We start from the raw sequence: 19,006 nt of genomic DNA on the forward strand, positions 1-19,006 counted from the left end.
CACTGTTAGAACTAGTTTTTTCAGTTACTTATCAATGTTAACCATCTCCAGTTCCACAAAGTACAAAAATGAACCCATCAAACTACTCAAGAAAAATACAAATAAAAGAAAACAAATTTTCTCATTTCTATATAAATTCACAAAGAACAACAAAAAAGGAGTAAGGCTTATGACATCCCAGTCCTTAATCCAAAGACTATAAAATTTTGCTTAACACTATTAAGCTTGAATATTAATGAGGAAAAAAACCTATTTTTGATGTTTTCCTTCTAAGTAATGTTTTCAAAAGACATTTTGAATTTCTCAAGTGTAATATTTCTATTTTTTGCAGTAAATGTTAGCCAATACTCTCTCATTAGAATGAGATCTAAGATACTTTGTGAATTTTAGGCTAAATATTAATGTTTTTCCAAGGATATGGTATGATTTAAAGACTGTCACTCTAAGAAGCAAGACTAGAAAAAGTATAATGAGGGAGAGGGCTAGATGAAATCAAGAATGAAGAAAGCTGAATGTACCCTGAAGCTGGGTGATGGGTATTTGGGGGTTCACTGTTCTATTTTGTGTATCTGAAAACATCCATTATAAGTTAATATGAAAGGCAGCATAATACAATGATTTACCATAATCTATGAAACAAATGTAACTTTTTAATTGAACCATTACAATCTATCCACAAAGAAAACCACAATTAAAACAAGCCTTAGGCGATCCTGTGGTGGCACATTGGTAATGAACCGAACTATTATTTGCAAGGACACAGGTTTGATCCCCGACCTGGCTCAATGGGTTAAGGATCCAGCATTGGGGTGGGGTAGGTCACAGACATGGCTCTGATCTCGTGTTGCTGTGGCTGTGGTGATGGCCAGCAGCTGCAGCTCTGATTCATCCTCTAGCCTGGGAACTTCCATATGCTGCAGGTGCAACCCTAAAAAAGAAAAAAAAAACAAGACCTAGATGAGGCTTTTCAGATATGGATATTCAGAACAAAACTTAACTCTGAAGTAACATATACAGTGTATTATTTCCCACTTAACGATATATCTTTTAAAATAGTGTTTAACAATTTACAATATCTAATATCATTAGAAAATAAGCTGAAAGGAAATTATCTTTGGGAATTTAAGAGAAATAAAAATTATGAACATGGTCCTTTTAAAATATACTTGAATAGAGAGAAAAATAGTTTATCAAAAACATATGAAACCAATGGAACCATACGGCCACCACAGAAAATATTATCTGAAAAACATGCTTGTATCATTTAAACTTCTAAATTTAAGAATTTCTTTGCTTGGAGTTCCCGTCGTGGCTTGGTGGTTAACGAATCCGACTAGAAACCATGAGGTTGCAGGTTCGATCCCCGGCCTTGCTCAGTGAGTTAAGGATCCGGCATTGCTCTGAGCTGTGGTGTAGGTCACAGATGCGGTTTGGATCTGGCGTTGCTATGGCTCTGGCGTAGGCTGGCAGCTACAGCTCAGATTAGACCCCTAGCCTAGGAACCTCCATACGCTACAGGTGCAGCCCTAGAAAAGGCAGAAAGACAAAAATAATAATAATAATTTCTTTGCTTGCTCTCATAGTATGATATTGTGGTGCTGTTTTAACATTTTATGATCTATGGACTGTACCAACAAGATGCTATAGATACGTTAAACCACTGGTTCAACTTGCACATGCATTAAAATCACCTGGAGAACTTGTTAAAACACAGATTGCAGGGGATCTTCCCTGGTTCTGATTTAGAAGGTATGAAGGGGGACCCACGAATGCATTTCTAACAAGTTCCCAGGTGATGTTGATGCTGTTAGTCTGGGGACCACGATTTTTAAAACGACTGTACTAAACAATTTAAATGATTAGTTATTCACCAACCATATAAAATCTTGACAGACATTACTGTAACAAACCACTCAGGAGTCTTTTTTCTTTCTACAGTTGCACCTGTGGCATATGGAGGTTCCCAGGCTAGGGGTGGAATCAGAGCTGCAACTGCAGACCTATGCCACAGCCTCAGAAATACAGGATCTGAATCATGTCTGTGACCTACACCACAGCTCACTGCACCACCAGATCCTTAAGCCACTGAGCAAGGCTAGGGATCAAACTGGCATCCATCCTCATGGTTACTAGTCAGGTTCATAACCCGCTGAACCACAGGGTAACTCCCAATATGGAGTTTTTAACCCGTTTTGTACCATGAACCCTTTTAGCAGTCTGGCAAAGCCTATTCATAATGTTTTTAAATGTACAGAATAAAATACAAAACAAAGAAAACCAGTTATATGGAAGTAATTACCAAAATATTTTAAAAATATGCTTCTTAACTGACAAGCAAAATTAAATAAGGTCTAACAGCTTTTAAATTATTTATTTGGGGGGGGGCACACCCAAAGTATATGGAAGTTCCTGGGCCAGGGATGAAACCCAAGCCCCAACTGTAGCAACCTTGGATCCTTAATCCAACTTGTTCCACTGCTGCAGAGACAATATGGGATTCTTAACCAGCCCACCACAGTGGGAACTCCAATGTAACAGCTTTTTAAACAACTATCAGGATTTCGAAGTTGTTCATACAATATTTTGACATATCAGCAATGTAATGTGATATGAAAATATCTGTGATTTTGAGTGGTGACAAATCCGAAGGTAATGCTAATACTGCTGTAGATCTTACCTACATTCATAATTGAAGAAAATGCTGTATTTCAGAGATCAGAGAAATTAAAGTTCAAAGAACCTCTTAATTATATCCCTGGACCACTTGGAAGCCTATGAACCCAAGTGAAGAACCCTAAAAGCCAAGGAGGGAAGTATTTCTGTAAAGTATATTTCGAAAGACTACTTGCAGCAATGAAAGAAGACAGTAAAACTACTTACAAAAACTTATGTCATATGGATAAAACCTTTAGTTTCAAAGCAGTTGTTTTTTGTTTTGAGGTGTTTTTGCTTTTTTAAAATTATACTTAATTTATTAATTTATTTATTTTGTCTTTTCAGGGCCACAACCACAGCATATGGAGGTTCCCAGCCTAGGGGTCCAATCCGAGGTACAGCTGCTAGCCTACGCCACAGCCACAGCAACCCAGGATCCGAGCCTAATCTTCGCCCTACACCACAGCTCAGGGCAATGCTGGATCCTTAACCCACTGATCGAGGCCAGGGATTGAACCCGCATCTTCATGGATGCTAGTTGGGTTCATCAACTGCTGAGCCACCACAGGAACTCCCAGGACAGGTGGTTTTAAAAATATGTATTAGAATAAAGTACAGGAGTTCCCATCGTGGCGCAGTGGTTAACAAATCCGACTAGGAACCATGAGGTTGAGGGTTCGGTCCCGGCCCTTGCTCAGTGGGTTAACGATCCGGCGTTGCCGTGAGCTGTGGTGTAGGTCGCAGACGCGGCTCGGATCCCGCGTTGCTGTGGCTCTGGCGTAGGCCGGTGGCTACAACTCCGATTAGACCCCTAGCCTGGGAACCTCCATATGCCGCGGGAGTGGCCCAAGAAATAGCAACAACAGCAACAACAACAACAAAAGACAAAAAAAAAAAAAAAAAGAATAAAGTACAATTTTAGGGCTATTAAGAAGTAGGAGAGTAATTTATTCAACTTCTAAATACTTGACTTCCTATTATTCAAACTTGAACTAATCATTCTCCAAAAACATACAAATGATTCAGCTTAAATGATAAAATGGGAGTTCCCTGGTGGCTCACCAGGTTAAGCACTGGCCCCCCAAAAAAGATAAAATTGATTTTTAATTTGCATTTTAGAAACAGAGTGAAAGAACTAATGAAATTAAAAATTAATTATGTGTGGAGTTCCCATCGTGGTTCAGTGGAAACGAATCTGATTAGCATCCATGAGGACGCAGGTTCAATCCCTGGCCTCGCTCAGTGGGTTAAGGATCCGGCATTGCCATGAGCTGCAGTGTAGGTCGCAGGCGCAGCTCGGAACCTGCATTGTTGTGGCTGTGGAACATGCGGGCAGCTATAGGTCCAACTCGACCCTTAGCGTTGGAACCTCCATATGCCACAGGTTTGGCCCTAAGAAGACAAAAAAAAAAAAAAAGGTATTCGTAGCAACAAAATTTAACTGATGAAATGGCAAATCAAGTTAAAATCTCTCTTAAACACTTGGTCTCTAACCTCTAACACAAACTGGAAACGAAATTCAACAAAAACTCCCAAACAATGCCGGCAATTTAGTAGATGATTATTGCTTTTGATAATCTCAAACCTTTATTTTATGCCCAAGTTATTGTTTCAGAAATTCTGAACACTTTAATGAAGAAAAATAACATCACTCCTATGATAACTTTCCTCAGGTTTAGAAATGTTTGGCAGGTTTTCACTAAGGCTGGTCTGCTGGTCTGAAGATGAATGTATCCAAGAAAAGTGAAATGTTGATTAGGAAACAGTGTGCAATTCCAGAAATAAAGCTGCACCATCATTTATTCAATGTGCTTTATTTATTTATTTTTTTTTTTGCTATTTCTTTGGGCCGCTCCCGCGGCATATGGAGGTTCCCAGGCTAGGGGTCGAATCGGAGCTGGAGCCACTGGCCTACGCCGGAGCCACAGCAATGTGGGATCCGAGCCGCGTCTGCAACCTACACCACAGCTCACCGCAACACCGGATCGTTAACCCACTGAGCAAGGGCCGGGACCGAACCCGCAACCTCATGGTTCCTAGTCGGATTCGTTAACCACTGCGCCACGACGGGAACTCCCCAATGTGCTTTATTTAATTTGTATTGAATTTAACTACGAGAAAGGGAGGAAAGAGGGAGGGAATTAAAAACTAGCTAAGAACTGTTAAGGTAGGCACATTATTAACTGTCATGAAAATTACAGATGCCAACCAACATGTTTGAGCATCTTCAAATCTTCACTTAAACTCTCATAAGGTGACACCCTTTCAATGGACAAGGACAGAAAGCATTCAGAAATTAAGGGAATTACATGGGATCCCACAGTTCTCACAACCAAATTCAGACCAAGTAATGTTACTCAGAATATTTTTTTTTAACTCAGAATTTTTAAATGGAAGCAAATATTTCTGACTGCATGTATTTAGAATGCAAACTGTTGTATATGCAAGATACTTTAAAAATACACATCAAGGAGTTCCCGTCGTGGCGCAGTGGTTAACGAAATCTGACTAGGAACCATGAGGTTGCAGGTTCCATCCCTGGCCTTGTTCAGTGGGTTAAGGACCCTCGTTGCCATGAGCTATGGTGTAGATCAAAGACGAGGCTCGGATCCCACGTTGCTGTGGCTCTGATGTAGGTAGGCCAGAGGCTACAACTCCAAACAGACCCCTAGCCTGGGAACCTCCATATATGCTGCAGGAGCAGCCCTAGAAAAGACCAAAAAAAAATACACATCAATACTGAAAAAATCAGAAATCCAAGCAGAAAAAATATTTAAAATTTTTATTTTATTCAAATAGAACAGGATACCTATAGTAAAATAAAAATTTTAATTTGGGAGGGGTCTTTTTAGGGTCACACAGGCAACATATAGAAATTCCCAGGCTAGGGGTGGAATTGGAGCTGTAGCCACCAGCATATACCATAGCCACAGCAACACAGAATCTGAGCTGCATCTGCTACCTACACCACAGTTAGAGGCAAAACCAGATCCTTAACCCACTGAACAAGGCCAGGGATCGAACCCTTGTTCCCATGGATATAGTCGGGTTCCTTACCACTAAGCCACAACCAGAACTCTGCAATCTTTAAATATTTATACTGTCACATAAAAATACTAAATTATACAACAATATTGGATACTGTCTCATATTTTAAGTTTATGTGAGAAATACACATTGCATTGGATACATAGAGCTCATCAGGAAAAGAAAATAAAGCCAGTGTCTAGTACAATCTACCAAATAATCTGGGTTGGGGTTAGGGTAAAGGTACAATATACCAAATAACTTTTCAAACTACCCTATAAAATTTTTAAAGTCTAACATGACAGAAAAACCAGTAGAAATACAGAATAGCAGTATTTTATTCTTAACTCAAGTATAATTTCCAATTACAAGAGTATACTGATGAAATTATTTGTTTAAATTATGTGGCTGAAATACTTTGTTTATAAGAAACTAGCTAATGTTCAACTCTGATTTTTCTTTCACCTCTCTTCCTCTTTCCAGGAATCCTAAAATAAAAATAACCCTCCTGGAGGCTTTTAAGTCCTCAAAGAAAATATCTCTATACTGTTGTAGACTCATGCATACTTTCAGAGTTTCTACCATGGAAAGCAAACATTTTATATAATTAAGCCTTGGGAGAATCTTCAATCCAAGTGAAACCATTTGCTGTTTCACTATCATGTAAAAATACTAAATTCTATAATGATATTGTCATACAGAAATACTAAGTTCTATAATGTCTCATAGTCTAATCTACTCCTTTACAGTGAAAATTATGGTTTGGTATGTCTGAAAACTTCTAGTAAACTTACATTAACTGAAAAACAAATAGGTAATTCTTAAATAAGTCATTAACTTTTGTTGATTTACCTAATGATGGATTTAATTTTTTTTTTGTCTTTTTGTCTTTTTTGTCTTTTGTTGTTGTTGTTGTTGTTGTTGTTGCTGTTTCTTGGGCCGCTCCCACGGCATGGTTTTTTAAAGCAGCTGTTGTTTTGAAAAGAAAAAGAAAGATATAACTGCACACTTCCTATAATTTATAGTGTTCTGGGACAAGTGATGGAAAGAGATAAAGGACTTTGTCAAAGAAGCCATCCCTATCCATAGAGAACATACACATACCTTATACAGGCCCAGAAACAATATCATTGCCTACTTCACTGGATTTAAACTTGAAGGTGAGGACTTGTTCACTGTTCCATATCCATCAACAAAAGAGGGCCTTGGCCCATAGTAGGCCCTCTTCAGATTTGTCAAACAAATGAATTTAAATATATGTCACTTCCACTAAACTCAAATTCCTAGAATAGCGGCATCCACTTGTTCAGGTTTAACAGTCTCTTGGAACTAAATTCCCTCCTTTGGATTTATGTACCATTTTACAAAATGCTCCTGCCCACACATCATTTAATCCCTCTTTGTGAAATAAACGGTCAAAAAACAAACATTTAGTAAATGATAAGGACTTCGCAATTCAGCTAAAAATAGGAAAAGGGAGCATTTTGAAAATCCAGAGATCATAAGCTGATAATCCAGAACAAAATGAATTTGTCTACAAGTTAGTGGTTACAAGACCCAGCAGGACCTAGCCTCGTCTGATATTTATAGACTTGGGGAAGAGAAAAAATGGTTTCTTTTCCGGAAATCTCTTGGCCGGAGTGCCACTCTTTCACATCTCCCGATAAAGAGAAAAGAAAGGTAAACAAGAATCACCCTTAAAAACTACTTGGCACCGTCAAGTTCAGAAAATCCGCAAACAACTGCTGAGACACCTAAGTAGTTCAAAAACAATTTCTGCGGAATTTCCATCTCCTCGGGCTCTTTCCTGTGGGCCTTGAAAAGTACGGCGAGTCCCGTTTACGTCCCGGTGTGCGGGGCCACACAGCAACTGTGACACTGCCAGCCTCGCGCTGCCTGCGTCCCAGACCGCCGGCTCGGCCCCCCGCGGCAGCCCCTCACCTGAGCCCTTCCCGCAGTCCCCAACAGGCCCAAGGGGCACCCGGCCGGGCTCCGGAAGGGGAGCCGCAGCCAGGGCAAGCGGCAGTACCTGGCGGAGCTTTAAGTGGGGTCTGGGACACTTCAACGAACCGAGTATTTTGTGCCTGTAGCTCAGAGTTTCTGCGAAGTAGGCACATTCTGGCCCCAGTGTCAGAAGGCCTGAAAGCGGCCGTGAGGGGGAGCACAAGGGGCTCGCTTCAAAAGTAAGAAACAGCTGCTTCAGAGGTTGGCAGAGCCCCATCACACGGAAAGTGAGGGGTGCCAGGAGAAGGGCCGCGCACCCCCTCACACCCTCGGGATGGGATAGGCAAGCCTCCTGCCCTCCACCGGATCCTCACCGCCGGCGACTAGGCAAAGGGCTCGGGTCAGGACTACTTCGTTACCTCTTTGCGCGGAGGCGAGCGACGAGGTGATGAGCCGCGCGGCGGAGGCGCCGCAAGTACAAGCGCCACAGCCCGACATCTCCGCGCGGCTTAGGCCGGGGCTTCGCCCCTACTGCCCTCCGGCTCTCAGCGGTCGATGGCTACTCTCAAGGTTCGCTGGCTTGGCTCCGGAACCTCCTGCCGGCTCTAGGCCCAGTGCAGAGTCCACCCGCCTGAAAACAGGGCCTTCGCGCTCTTCATAACCCACTGCCTTCTACTCAATAGACACCTCGCCCCCCCCACAACTTCCCCCTCCTCCTCCCCCGGCCCCCCTCCCCGCCCCGCCTACGGGGTCCGAGGAGCGTGCGCGCGCCTGCGCCCTGGGCCTAGGGAGGGGGCGTGGGCACGCGTGTGCGTGCGTGAGACGCTGAGGTAGGGCGAGGGGAAGGGGGCGGTGACCTCAGCGCCAATGAGCGCGCTCCAGGAGACGTCCCACCCCAAGCAGGGAACTACAAGTCCCGGCACACAATTCTCTTTATCCTAGCGTTGAAAAGTTTGCGCTAGAAGCAGAGAAATGCATGCCGGGAGTAGTAGTCCCAACTCCTAGCAATAAACTGGTCATTTTCGACTGGTGGCTGGGTACGTCCAAGTGAGACCCGTGGCTTAGCCAGCCCCAGGAGGAGTTTTGAAAGCCGCCATTTCAGTAAGAGTCAATAAGTTCCTTACCCATCCACATCCTATGTTCCTTATCTTTTCCTTATCTTTAGATTACTCATTTGTAACATGGAAGTGGAGGTGTTTTTTACCAAGTTCCCAACTGTTGGAAGACCATTCTCTTCCCTTGTTTTTTTCAGGCCTAGTGGTGATAACTCTTCCAGCTGTTCTAGTCCCTGGGTGCTTTACACGCCTTTGTCAGTTCACTTAAACCTGACCACACCCTGGTAAAAACTGTTCTTTAATCTCTCTTCTGTTACCCTTGTTTGCATGCCTGGTTCCTCGCTGGATCTGTAAAGGAGATCAACCAGCTAGCTGACAAGGTGCAGGATGGTGACAAATGAATCAAACTCTCTTCTCATCTCGGTTGGCAACAGACTATTTACTCTGTATATAAAATTCTGATCAACTCGGAAGCCCAGAGAAATTGCTGAATGAGCTTGGAGACTTTTAGTTCTGAGCGGGTACAAGGCGGGCAGGGAAGGAGGGGCCCGGGAGAACGCAAGCCAACGTCAAGTTATTTAGCCTTTATCAATCTTGGATCAGAGAAATGTGGCTTCTAGTTCCCTGGGTCTGGCCATGAAAAGGGGTACTGGCCTTGGCTCCAGGCCACACATGTGTGTTTTTGTCTCTCCTGGAGCTGATTCCTGGTAACTTCCTCACCTTAAAGGGGCAGGGACCAAAAGAGAGCCCAGGTCTTACCTGCCATCATTAATAGAATTTTGAAGAAGAGAGACTCTGAAGTTCCTCCGGGAGTTACCGCTATGGCACAAGGGGATCGGCAGCGTCTCCAGAGCGCTGGGACACAGGTTCAATCCCCCGCCAGGCACAGACAGTGGGTTAAGGATCTGGTGTTGGCTCAGCTGCGGTGTAGGTGGCAGCATGGTTCTGATCCCTGGCCAGATTAAGGCAGAATAATAACTCAGGTAGTCAGTGTAGGAGCATGGGCCTCAATGCCTTCTTTGATATGGCTGTTGATTAACATTGTGGCTTAAGAGGTCCAGGGAGTAACCTCCCCACACGCCTTGTTTACTATAGGGAATGTACCTACACACCCAGGTAAACTGTGACTCAGTTTACGGGACAAAAAGGGCAAAGAAACAATGAGACTTACAGGAAATTTACACCCCTACAACCTCTACTGGACAAGGACTGATATAGGTAACTGGGCAAGGCCAATGGGAAAAAAAAAACATCTTTCTGGACCCCGTGTTGGTATCCCCCCATCTTTAAGGGATTAAAAACCCCTATAAGACAATAGAGAACAGGGGCTCTTCTCCCCCCTCCCGGCAGCACTGGGAACTATTTGCTTTCCTGTAATAAAGACTTTGCTTGCTTGCTGCCTGTGTGTTTGCAGAGTTCACTCATCAGCTGCGTGAACAAGAACCCCGATTCCGGTAACATCTTTTTGACATCAAAGGGACGGCCAAAAAGAAAAAAAAAGTTCCTCCAATTCAGTTTTCAAACTGTATTCTTAGAATCCCTCAGAAGCCATAGATAGCTCTTTGGTGGGATGAGGTAACTAAGAGGGTGGACCTCCCCTGCCTCCTTCTCCATGCCACCCCAACGTCAATCAGAGCTCAGAACAGCTCTGCTTTTTTTTTTTTTTCTGAACTTTTAGGGCCACACCTGTGGCATATGGAAGTTCCCAGGATGGGGGTCGAATCTGAGCTGCAGCTGCCAGCCTACACCAGAGCCAGAGCAATGCCAGATCCTTAACCCACTGGAGCAGGGCCAGGGATCGAACCTGCATCCTCACAGATTATAGTCACATTCATTGCCGCTGAGCCATAGTGGGAACTCCAGAGCAGCTTTACTTTTATCTGTTTCATTTATCATATTTTGTTTGAAAATATAGTTGTTCTGTTTTAAAATAATGTTTGAAAAGAACTGATTCTAGGAAAACCTAGCAATAAGCTTAGAGGGTCTCATCGACTCTTAACACCCAATTTAAATTCCTTTCATTCCAATTATATACACATTTTCTATTTCAGTTATATACACATTTTCTTATTTATTGTAGAAATAAACTGTTTGCTAAAATCTACCGATTGCTATAAAGCAAGCTAAATAAAAGCATAGTTAAGGCTCCTCTGGGGGCACTCCATGAATCCTTTGTTTCTCTGAATATCCTAAGAACTTGACTTATTCATTCAGTCAACAAAATTTAGTAAGCACCAATTACATGCCAGGCACTGAGGAAACCACATGAGCCAAAAATGTTAAAAAGAAGTTTCTCTCATGGAGCTTCCATTTTAGTGGGGAAGATAAGGCAGTAGGTAAGAAAAACAAATATATGTGCCACTGGTGTGATGACATAGGAATACATTATACTGTTCTGTAATATATCCTTATATCATTCCCAGGATGACTGAGCATGTAATTTTATTTATGGGCTGATGTTTTATGTATTTAGCCTGTATTCCCAACTGAACTTTGAGCTCTCTTAAGGTAGGTATTTCGTTATATGCGGGATGAATACATAGCAGAAATTCTGTAAATACTTAATTAAATACTTATCTTCCAACTACTTCTGCGTGGCAGAAAGCTAGGATGGTATCTTCAGAAAATCTGACATAAAATTAGAGCAAATTATAATTGACAAAGAGGTGTTAATGGACACAAGTTCTACAAATTTATGCAATGGTTGCTCCAACTGATCGAGTGTCCCAGAAGGAATTCTCAGGAGCCTGATGAACAGAGTGTAGACTTTGTCCTAGAAAATATAAAACAAAGGGAGCTGTACACAACTCAGTTTAACTTTTTCTCAAATATGAACAAAGGTCATGTAGCTTTGGCATCAGACTGGTAATGGTGTCATCACACAGGCAACATAAATTTGGTAGTTTCAGGGCATCACCCCAAAGCACATACCTGGATTATTAGGATCGGCACCCAATGAGCCTGGATTGAGACAGCTAGGCTCTTTGATGATGTAAATTTTATAAGATTTACAAATTAGTATTCAAATTGGGGGACTTGTACCATGGAGAAATATCAAGACTTCCATTTGGTATTTGAGCACAGAGGAGTATCACATTTAAATAAAATACCATCTGTGTTAGAAAGGGTTCAAATATAAAAGGTCATTCTTTAGGAACCACTTGACTGTTTGACAAAGGAGCATGTTCCATTTATAAGTGTACATGCCCTGACCTGAAACTCACAGGCTGGGACAGTGTTCTTGCTGCAGAGTGTAGCCAGGTGGCCATGAGATGGAGCAGAGCTTGATGTCTGGGCAAAGAGCAGTGGGGCTCTAGCTGCACACTAGGACCCTTCTCTCTCACTTGGCACTTCATGTATAACCTCTAGTCAAGTTCCTATCAGAAGCACAGAGTCATTTGAGATTGTTCCCTGTGATAACATGGATTCTCTACCAGGGGAGTGATGGTTAACACTTGTGGTCTTAGCAGCTCTTTGGAACAAAATACTTCAATATCACACCTACTTTCAGCTCTTTTCTGAGGGGTTACTGGTGCTTAAAAAACAAAAGTGAGATGCAATTTTCCAGCTCCAATAGTTTCCCTTGAGTTATTTACCTTTTGTGAACTGCATAGCTAAAGGCACATATGTCTTCACTTTATATAAAACTTTTTCCTTTTATACTTGCTTCTACCTTTCAGAATCAAGTGATTTGCTAAGTGAAGAATATTTTTATAGGTTAGAGTCAGTGAATCGTCCAATTTTGCACTTGATTTTTTCAGACGAGGAAGCAGGCCTATGAAAAGTCTGGAATTTGACAAAGGTCATGCAATGAGTCAGAAACAAAGAGAAAAATAGGGTTCAAGCCTCCAGATTTTAAAACTGTATTTTTCAGTCTTGTCTTTTTTAACCCAAGACTCCATTTGAAAACAAACAAAAACAGAAAAAAACTTAGCTTCTCCTTTACCAGAGATTCTGATACAGCCTCTCAGAGAGTCATCATTCTGATGGGAATCACTGTAGCTTCTGAATAAAGACATTTCTTTTTCATAGCTGAACAGTGGTCCTTCAGATCAGCAGACATTAATCTCACCTGGTACATAACAGGAACTCAACATTTATATTCTAAAAGATAAGGACAAAAGAAAAAGTCTCATGTCTGTAGGTAGTCGGAGACTCAGAGTAATACTAATAACATAGGTTAGAACTTTACAAAGTGCTTTCACATCTTCCTCCTTATGTGATTCTCACAGCAACCCAGGGAAGTATTGCTGTTATCTGCATTCCAGTTTTGCAGCTGAGAAAAGTAAGACACAGAGTTTAAGCGATGGGGCAAAGGTCACAGCAGAACCAGGATTCACACTCTAACCTCCACTGCTGTTTCCATTACAACCCTATATCTTCCTCCAAAAGCTGATGAGATTTTAGAAGTATGTAGATTCTCTTCTTACCCAGAAATACCTTGCATCAGGGACTAAAAACTGCCATTTCATTAAGGCAGTGCCTCTACCACCACCCTTTCTTCTGCCAACAATGACCTGGGATAGTTGTTAAAATACCTAAGTGCTTTACCTAAAGTTTTCGTTTGTTTTTGTTTTGCTTTGTTTTCCTTTTTAGGGCCACATCTGCAGCATATAGAAATTCCCAGGCTAGGGGTCGAATCAGAGCACCCACCTACACCACAGCCACAGCAACTCGGGATCTGAGCCTCATCTTCGACCTACATAGCAGCTTACCACAACGCCTGAGCAGGGCCAGGGATCAAACCCATGTCCTCTTGGATGCTAATCAGCTTTGTTACCGCTGAGCCATAACAGGAACTCCCTAAAGGTTTTGCTAAAATAGTCTGGAGTGGAGCTCAGGAATCTGTTTTTTATTGCTAGAATATTAGAATCAGGAGATGCTAAGGTTTATTTGCAAAAATGAATAAGGTGGAGTTCCTGCCATGGCTCAGCAGTTGACAAACCCAACTAGCATTCATGAGGACACAATGGGGACTACAGCACTGATTTGACCCCTAGCCTGAGAACCTCCATATGCCATGGGTGCAGCCCTAAAAAGACAAAAAAAAAAAAAAAAGAATAAGGTATGTTTTCATTGTGATGGTAGAAGCCTGCGCCTTTCTTTCTCAAGGACTCTCTTTTAGGCTCCCTCTAATTACCACCACTTTCTCATCAGTGAGTCACTGCCCAGCCTTGCTATTGTAGGGAGACCAAGGATTCTACAGGAAGAGGCTCACCATCTCCTGGGCCTGTCCTCGGGAGCTGGTGATGACCTAAGATAGTACGAGGTTGTCCCCCATCCCCAACCTCCTCAATTAAAGGACAGTCCCTCATCCTGATGTTCAGGGAGATGGTCAGCAGATGGCACTAATTCACCATGGCTTCCCTTCATGAACCTGCTGCATATAGAAAGTACCCAGGGCAGGGTCGAATCTACAGTGCCAGGCTACACCACAGCGACTTAGGATCTGAGCCTCTTCTGCAACCTACACCACAGCTCACAGCAATGCCAGATCATTAACCCACTGAGTGAGGTGAAGGATTGAACCTGTAACCTCATGGACACTAGCCAAGTTTGCCTCCACTGAGCCACAGTGGGAACTCCTGGGGGGAAGATTTCTTAAAACTAATCCATTGGAACTTCTGGTGTACCAAATCTTGAAGACAGTGCTAGGAAATGCTTGTTTAGTATATTCTAAAGGGCACAGATGTCAGGGGTAGAAGGACTGTGTATGGTCCCTAGTTGGGTCACTTACCAGTCATGTGACTTCCGGCAAGTTACTTCATAGGCCTGTTTTTCCAATAACTTGGGGTGCTCTTGACCTCCTAGGGTTAATGTGAATAAATGATTCTGTGAGTCATAGTACAGAGTAGGTGCTTAATAGATAATAAAGGTTTTTTGTTTGTTTTTTACTATAGTGCAATAATTTATGGCTTTCCTTTTATGCCTGTTAAAAACTCCTTTTTAGTTATGTTTCCTAGCCAACTTGTTGATGATGCCACCATATTCCATTATACCTTACCACTGTAAGGCGCTCACTTGATTTAAAAGGCAAAATTGAAAAAGAGAGATAAAAGAGAAAAGGTAGACCCTTGGTTTATAAGTCCTTTACAATTTGCAATTAACTTGCATTAGCCATAATATTAGACAATAAGAGATTTTCATGCTTCAGGAACAACGAATCATTTATTACTTGTAAGCACCCACTGAGCTGTGTGTGTAAAGTAGTACCCATTGTTAAATTAGTCAATAAGAGGAAATGAAGAGAATATCTTCTGAGCCACCAAAATAGACATTGCAAAGTTGGAAATTTAAAGTTCATGTACTTGGAGTTCCCTTCGTGACTCAGCAGAAACAAATCTGCCTAGCATCCACAAGAATGCAGGTTCAATCCCTGACCTCACTCAGTGGGTTAAGGATCCATCGTTGCCATGAGCTGTGGTGTAGGTCACAGACACAGCTCGGAACCTCTGTTGCTGTGGCTGTGACGTAGGCCAGCAGCCGTAGCTGGGATTCTACCCCTAGCCTGGGAAACTCCATATGCTGTGGGTGCGGCCCTAAAAAGCAAAATGGGAAAAAAAAAAAAAATTCACATACTTTGCTCATACCTGGGCCTTCAGAATCTCATTCCGTGTCTATTTACTCATTTTAAATATTGATTTGGTCACATGGGTCTCCTTCCCAGATGTGAGTAAATGAGAAAAGAAGAGGTACTAGAAGCAGGCATACTAACCACAGCCAAAGGGTTCTCCAAGAGCCTGACAAAAAAAGGAGGAAATAGAAAAATGGACGTAAGAACTCAATAAAAAGACAGATTCATAGATACAAAGAACAAATGAATGGTTACCAGAAGGGAGGGGGGCTGGAAGTGGGAAAAATAGATGAAGGGGATTAAGAGGTAGAAATCTCCAGTTACTAATACATATACTGTGTTCATTTTTATGTTCCACTGATCCTCATAATAGCCTCATGAGATATATATTGTTTCACAAGTTTATAGTTGAAGAAACTGAAGCACACAGTGGTTAGATAACTAGTTCAAGATTACACTGCTAATAAGTAAAAGAATCAATATTTGAACCCCAGGTAGTCTGATGCTAGAGTCATGCATTTAACCACTGCACTATACTCTGCATGATTCACTATTAGGTCCTCTTGGAGGAAATACACTTTTTATTCCATTATTACTCTTTTAAAAAGTAAGGAAAATTTCTAAGAACATGTCTGCAAACTGTTATGTTACAACATAGGATGAAAATTGTCCTATAAATGTTTTAAAGAATCAAAAGGAAACTCAGGACATGTTGGGTTTTTTTGGTTTTTATTCTTTCTTTTTTGGCTGTACCCCCAGCGTATGGAAACTCCCCAGCCAGGGACTGAATCCGAGGCTCAGTTGCCACCTACACCACAGCTGTGGCAACACCAGATCCTTAACCCCCCCTGTGCCATAGTGGGTACTCCAAGCACTTGTTTTTAAAATGAGCAGGCAGTGTTCACTTCAGCAGTACATATACTAAAATGAGCAAGCAATTGGAAACTCTCAAAAGTGACCAGAGAGTTTTGAAAAAGAACTACAAAAATAAAAACTTTGAGATTAAAAATAGAATCGTTTACAGCAGAAATTGGCACAACACTGTAAATCAACTATACTTTAATTTTTTTAAATGTGTAAAAATAGAATTGTTAAAATTACATAGATAAATTGAATTAGTATTTGTGTGGCCGCAAAGCAGCCTTCAAGAATAGGACAAAATAAAAAGATTTTTAGATAATAAAAACTGACAGAAAAAAGCTGTGAGACTCACATTTCTTGGTTTCAAAACTTGCTACAAAGCTACACTAATCAAGACAGATTGGTACTGTCATAAGAACAGACAGAGCAATAGAATAGAATTGAGAGTCTAGAAACAAGCCCTCACTTTTATAGTCAATTGATTTTCAACAAGTGCCAAGCCCATTCACTGAGAGAGAAGACTCTTCACCAAATGGTGCTGGGTCAACTGGATAACCATATACAAATGAAGGTGGATCTCTACCTATATACACATACATACATTAACTCAAAATGAATCAAAGACTTAAATGCAAATGCTAAAATTGTGAAACTCTTCGAAGAGAATATAGGTCTAAGTTTATGACCTTGTATTAGGCAACAGTTTCTTAGCTATGACACCCAAAACATAAACAACTAAAAACAAATAAATTGTACTTTATCAAAATTTAAAACTTTTGGAGTTCCCTCATGGTACAGCAAGTTAAGCACCCTGTGTCTTCACTGCAGTGGCTTGAGTCACTACTGTGGCAAGGGTTCAGTCCCTGGCCTGGGAACTTCCGCATGCCATGGGCATGACCAAAAAAAAAAATCTTAAACTTTTGTGCTTCAAAGGACACTATCAAGAAAGTTAAAACACAACCCATGGAATGGGGAAAAATATTTACAAATCAAGTATTGATAAGGGGAGTTCCCGTCGTGGCGCAGTGGTTAACAAATCCGACTAGGAACCATGAGGTTGAGGGTTCGGTCCCTGCCCTTGCTCAGTGGGTTAAGGATCCGGCGTTGCTGTGAGCTGTGGTGTAGGTTGCAGACGCGGCTCGGATCCCGCGTTGCTGTGGCTCTGGCGTAGGCCGGTGGCTACAGCTCCGATTAGACTCCTAGCCTGGGAACCTCCATATGCCGCGGGAGCGGCCCAAGAAATAGCAACAATAACAACAACAACAACAAAAAAAGAAGACAAAAAAAAAAGTATTGATAAGGAACAAGTATTTAGAATATATAAAGAACTTTTACAACTGAACAGTAAAAAGACCCAATTTTTTAAAATGGTGCTATAGAATGAATGTCTGTGTCCCCCCAAAATTGATATGTTGAGAGCTAATCCTCAAAGTGATGGTATGAGGAAGTAGGGCATTGGAAGATAATTAGGTGATAAGGGTGAAGCCCTCATTAATGGCGTTAGTGCCCTTATAAAAGAGACACCAGGGAGTTCCCATAGTGGCTCAGCAGGTAATGAACCCAACTAATATCCATGAAGATGCAGTTCGATCCCTGGCTTTGTTCAGTGAGTTAAGGACCCAGCATTGCCACGAGCTATGGTGTAGGTTGCAGATGCAGCTCAGATTCCATGTTGTTGTGGCTGTGGTGTAGGCCGACCGCTACAGCTCCAATTCGACCCTGGCCCAGGAACTTCCATTTAAAAAAGTGTTTTATTTTTTTCTTTTTTGCAGCCCTAAAAAGCAAAAAAGAAAAAAAATAACTCAATCCAAAAGCTGACAATAAAAATGATTTTTAAAAAAACCACCAGGTGAGATGGTAAAAACAAGCCCAAATATAACTACAAATTACCACATATATTTATTAGACTTGCTAGTTAAAAGACAGATTGTTAGACTGAATATAATAAACCAAAATCCAGCTCTAATGCTGTTTACAAGAAACATCTTTTAAAAGACACAAAAGCTACATAAGTAAAAAGATCTTTAAAAAAAGAGACATACTGGAGTTCCCGTCGTGGCGCAGTGGTTAACGAATCCGACTTGGAACCATGAGGTTGCGGGTTTGGTCCCTGCCCTTGCTCAGTGGGTTAACGATCCGGCGTTGCCGTGAGCTGTGGTGTAGGTTGCAGACATGGCTCGAATCCTGCGTTGCTGTGGCTCTGACGTAGGCCGGCGGCTACAGCTCCGATTCGACCCCTAGCCTGGGAACCTCCAGATGCCGCAGAAGCGGCCCAAAGAAATAGCAAAAAAAAAAAAAAAAAGAGAGAGACATACTGAGTAAACTTTAACCAAAAGACAGTTGGAAGCTATACTATCAGACGAAATAGGCTTTAAGACCAAAAAAGCATTACAGAAACAAAGAACATAACTACATAATGATAACACATTCAACTCCCAAGAAGGTATGAAAATTCACTACATAATAGGCATCTACTAAGATAGTCTCAAAATCGTAAAGCCGGGAGTTCCCATCGTGGTGCAGCGGAAGCAAATCCAACTAGCAACCATGAGATTGCGGGTTCTATCCCTGCTCCATCAGTGGGTTAAGGATCTGGTGTTGCCGTGAGCTGTGGTGTAGGTGACAGATGCAGTTTGGATCTGGCGTTGCTGTGGCTCTGGCGTAGGCAACAGCTCAGATTAGACCCCTAGCCTGGGAACCTCCATATGCTGTGGGTGCGGCCCTAAAAAAAAGACAAAAGACAAAAAAAAAAAAAAAGGTAAAGCCAAAATTGAAGAATCACAGGGAGCAACTGATAAGTACATCATCTAGTGGATGATTTCAACACACTCCTTATTTATGGAACTAAGCAATTAACCAGTGTATACAACAAACTTCAAAGAATGGGTAC

At 41.8% G+C, this 19,006-nt stretch overlaps 1 protein-coding gene and 1 long non-coding RNA gene across 12 annotated transcripts in view; both read right to left on the bottom strand.

The window, feature by feature from the left end:
• Nucleotides 1-8,346, bottom strand: part of CLPX (caseinolytic mitochondrial matrix peptidase chaperone subunit X) — a 48,152-nt gene extending 39,806 nt beyond the window's left edge. For 7 of the 11 annotated variants that reach the window (XR_014816690.1, XR_014816685.1, XR_014816687.1 and 4 more), the window contains exon 1: nucleotides 8,046-8,346. Coding sequence is in view for 4 of the 11 variants with exons in the window: in XM_021100093.2 (XP_020955752.1) it covers nucleotides 8,046-8,124 (79 nt within the window). In the remaining 7 variants the exon portion in view is untranslated. Of the gene's footprint in view, nucleotides 1-7,711 lie in introns of all 11 variants that reach the window. The other 4 variants (XR_014816686.1, XM_021100092.2, XR_014816689.1 and 1 more) reach the window with 3 other exon arrangements.
• A 2,373-nt stretch (nucleotides 8,347-10,719) lies between these two features.
• On the bottom strand, nucleotides 10,720-17,320 carry LOC106506879 (uncharacterized). The gene is made up of 4 exons (XR_001302504.3): nucleotides 15,272-17,320; nucleotides 14,419-14,488; nucleotides 12,628-12,957; nucleotides 10,720-11,454 (listed from the first exon to the last, which is right to left on the bottom strand). It is a non-coding gene; the product is annotated as an uncharacterized LOC106506879 (long non-coding RNA).
• Between the last annotated feature and the right edge of the window lie 1,686 nt (nucleotides 17,321-19,006).

The sequence above is a fragment of the Sus scrofa genome, chromosome 1, assembly GCF_054392235.1.
Source record: "Sus scrofa isolate SSC_HxYL_T2T_F1_AM1 chromosome 1, Sscrofa_HxYL_maternal_Yorkshire_Landrace_v2.0, whole genome shotgun sequence".
In the NCBI taxonomy this organism is placed as follows: Eukaryota; Metazoa; Chordata; class Mammalia; order Artiodactyla; family Suidae; genus Sus; species Sus scrofa.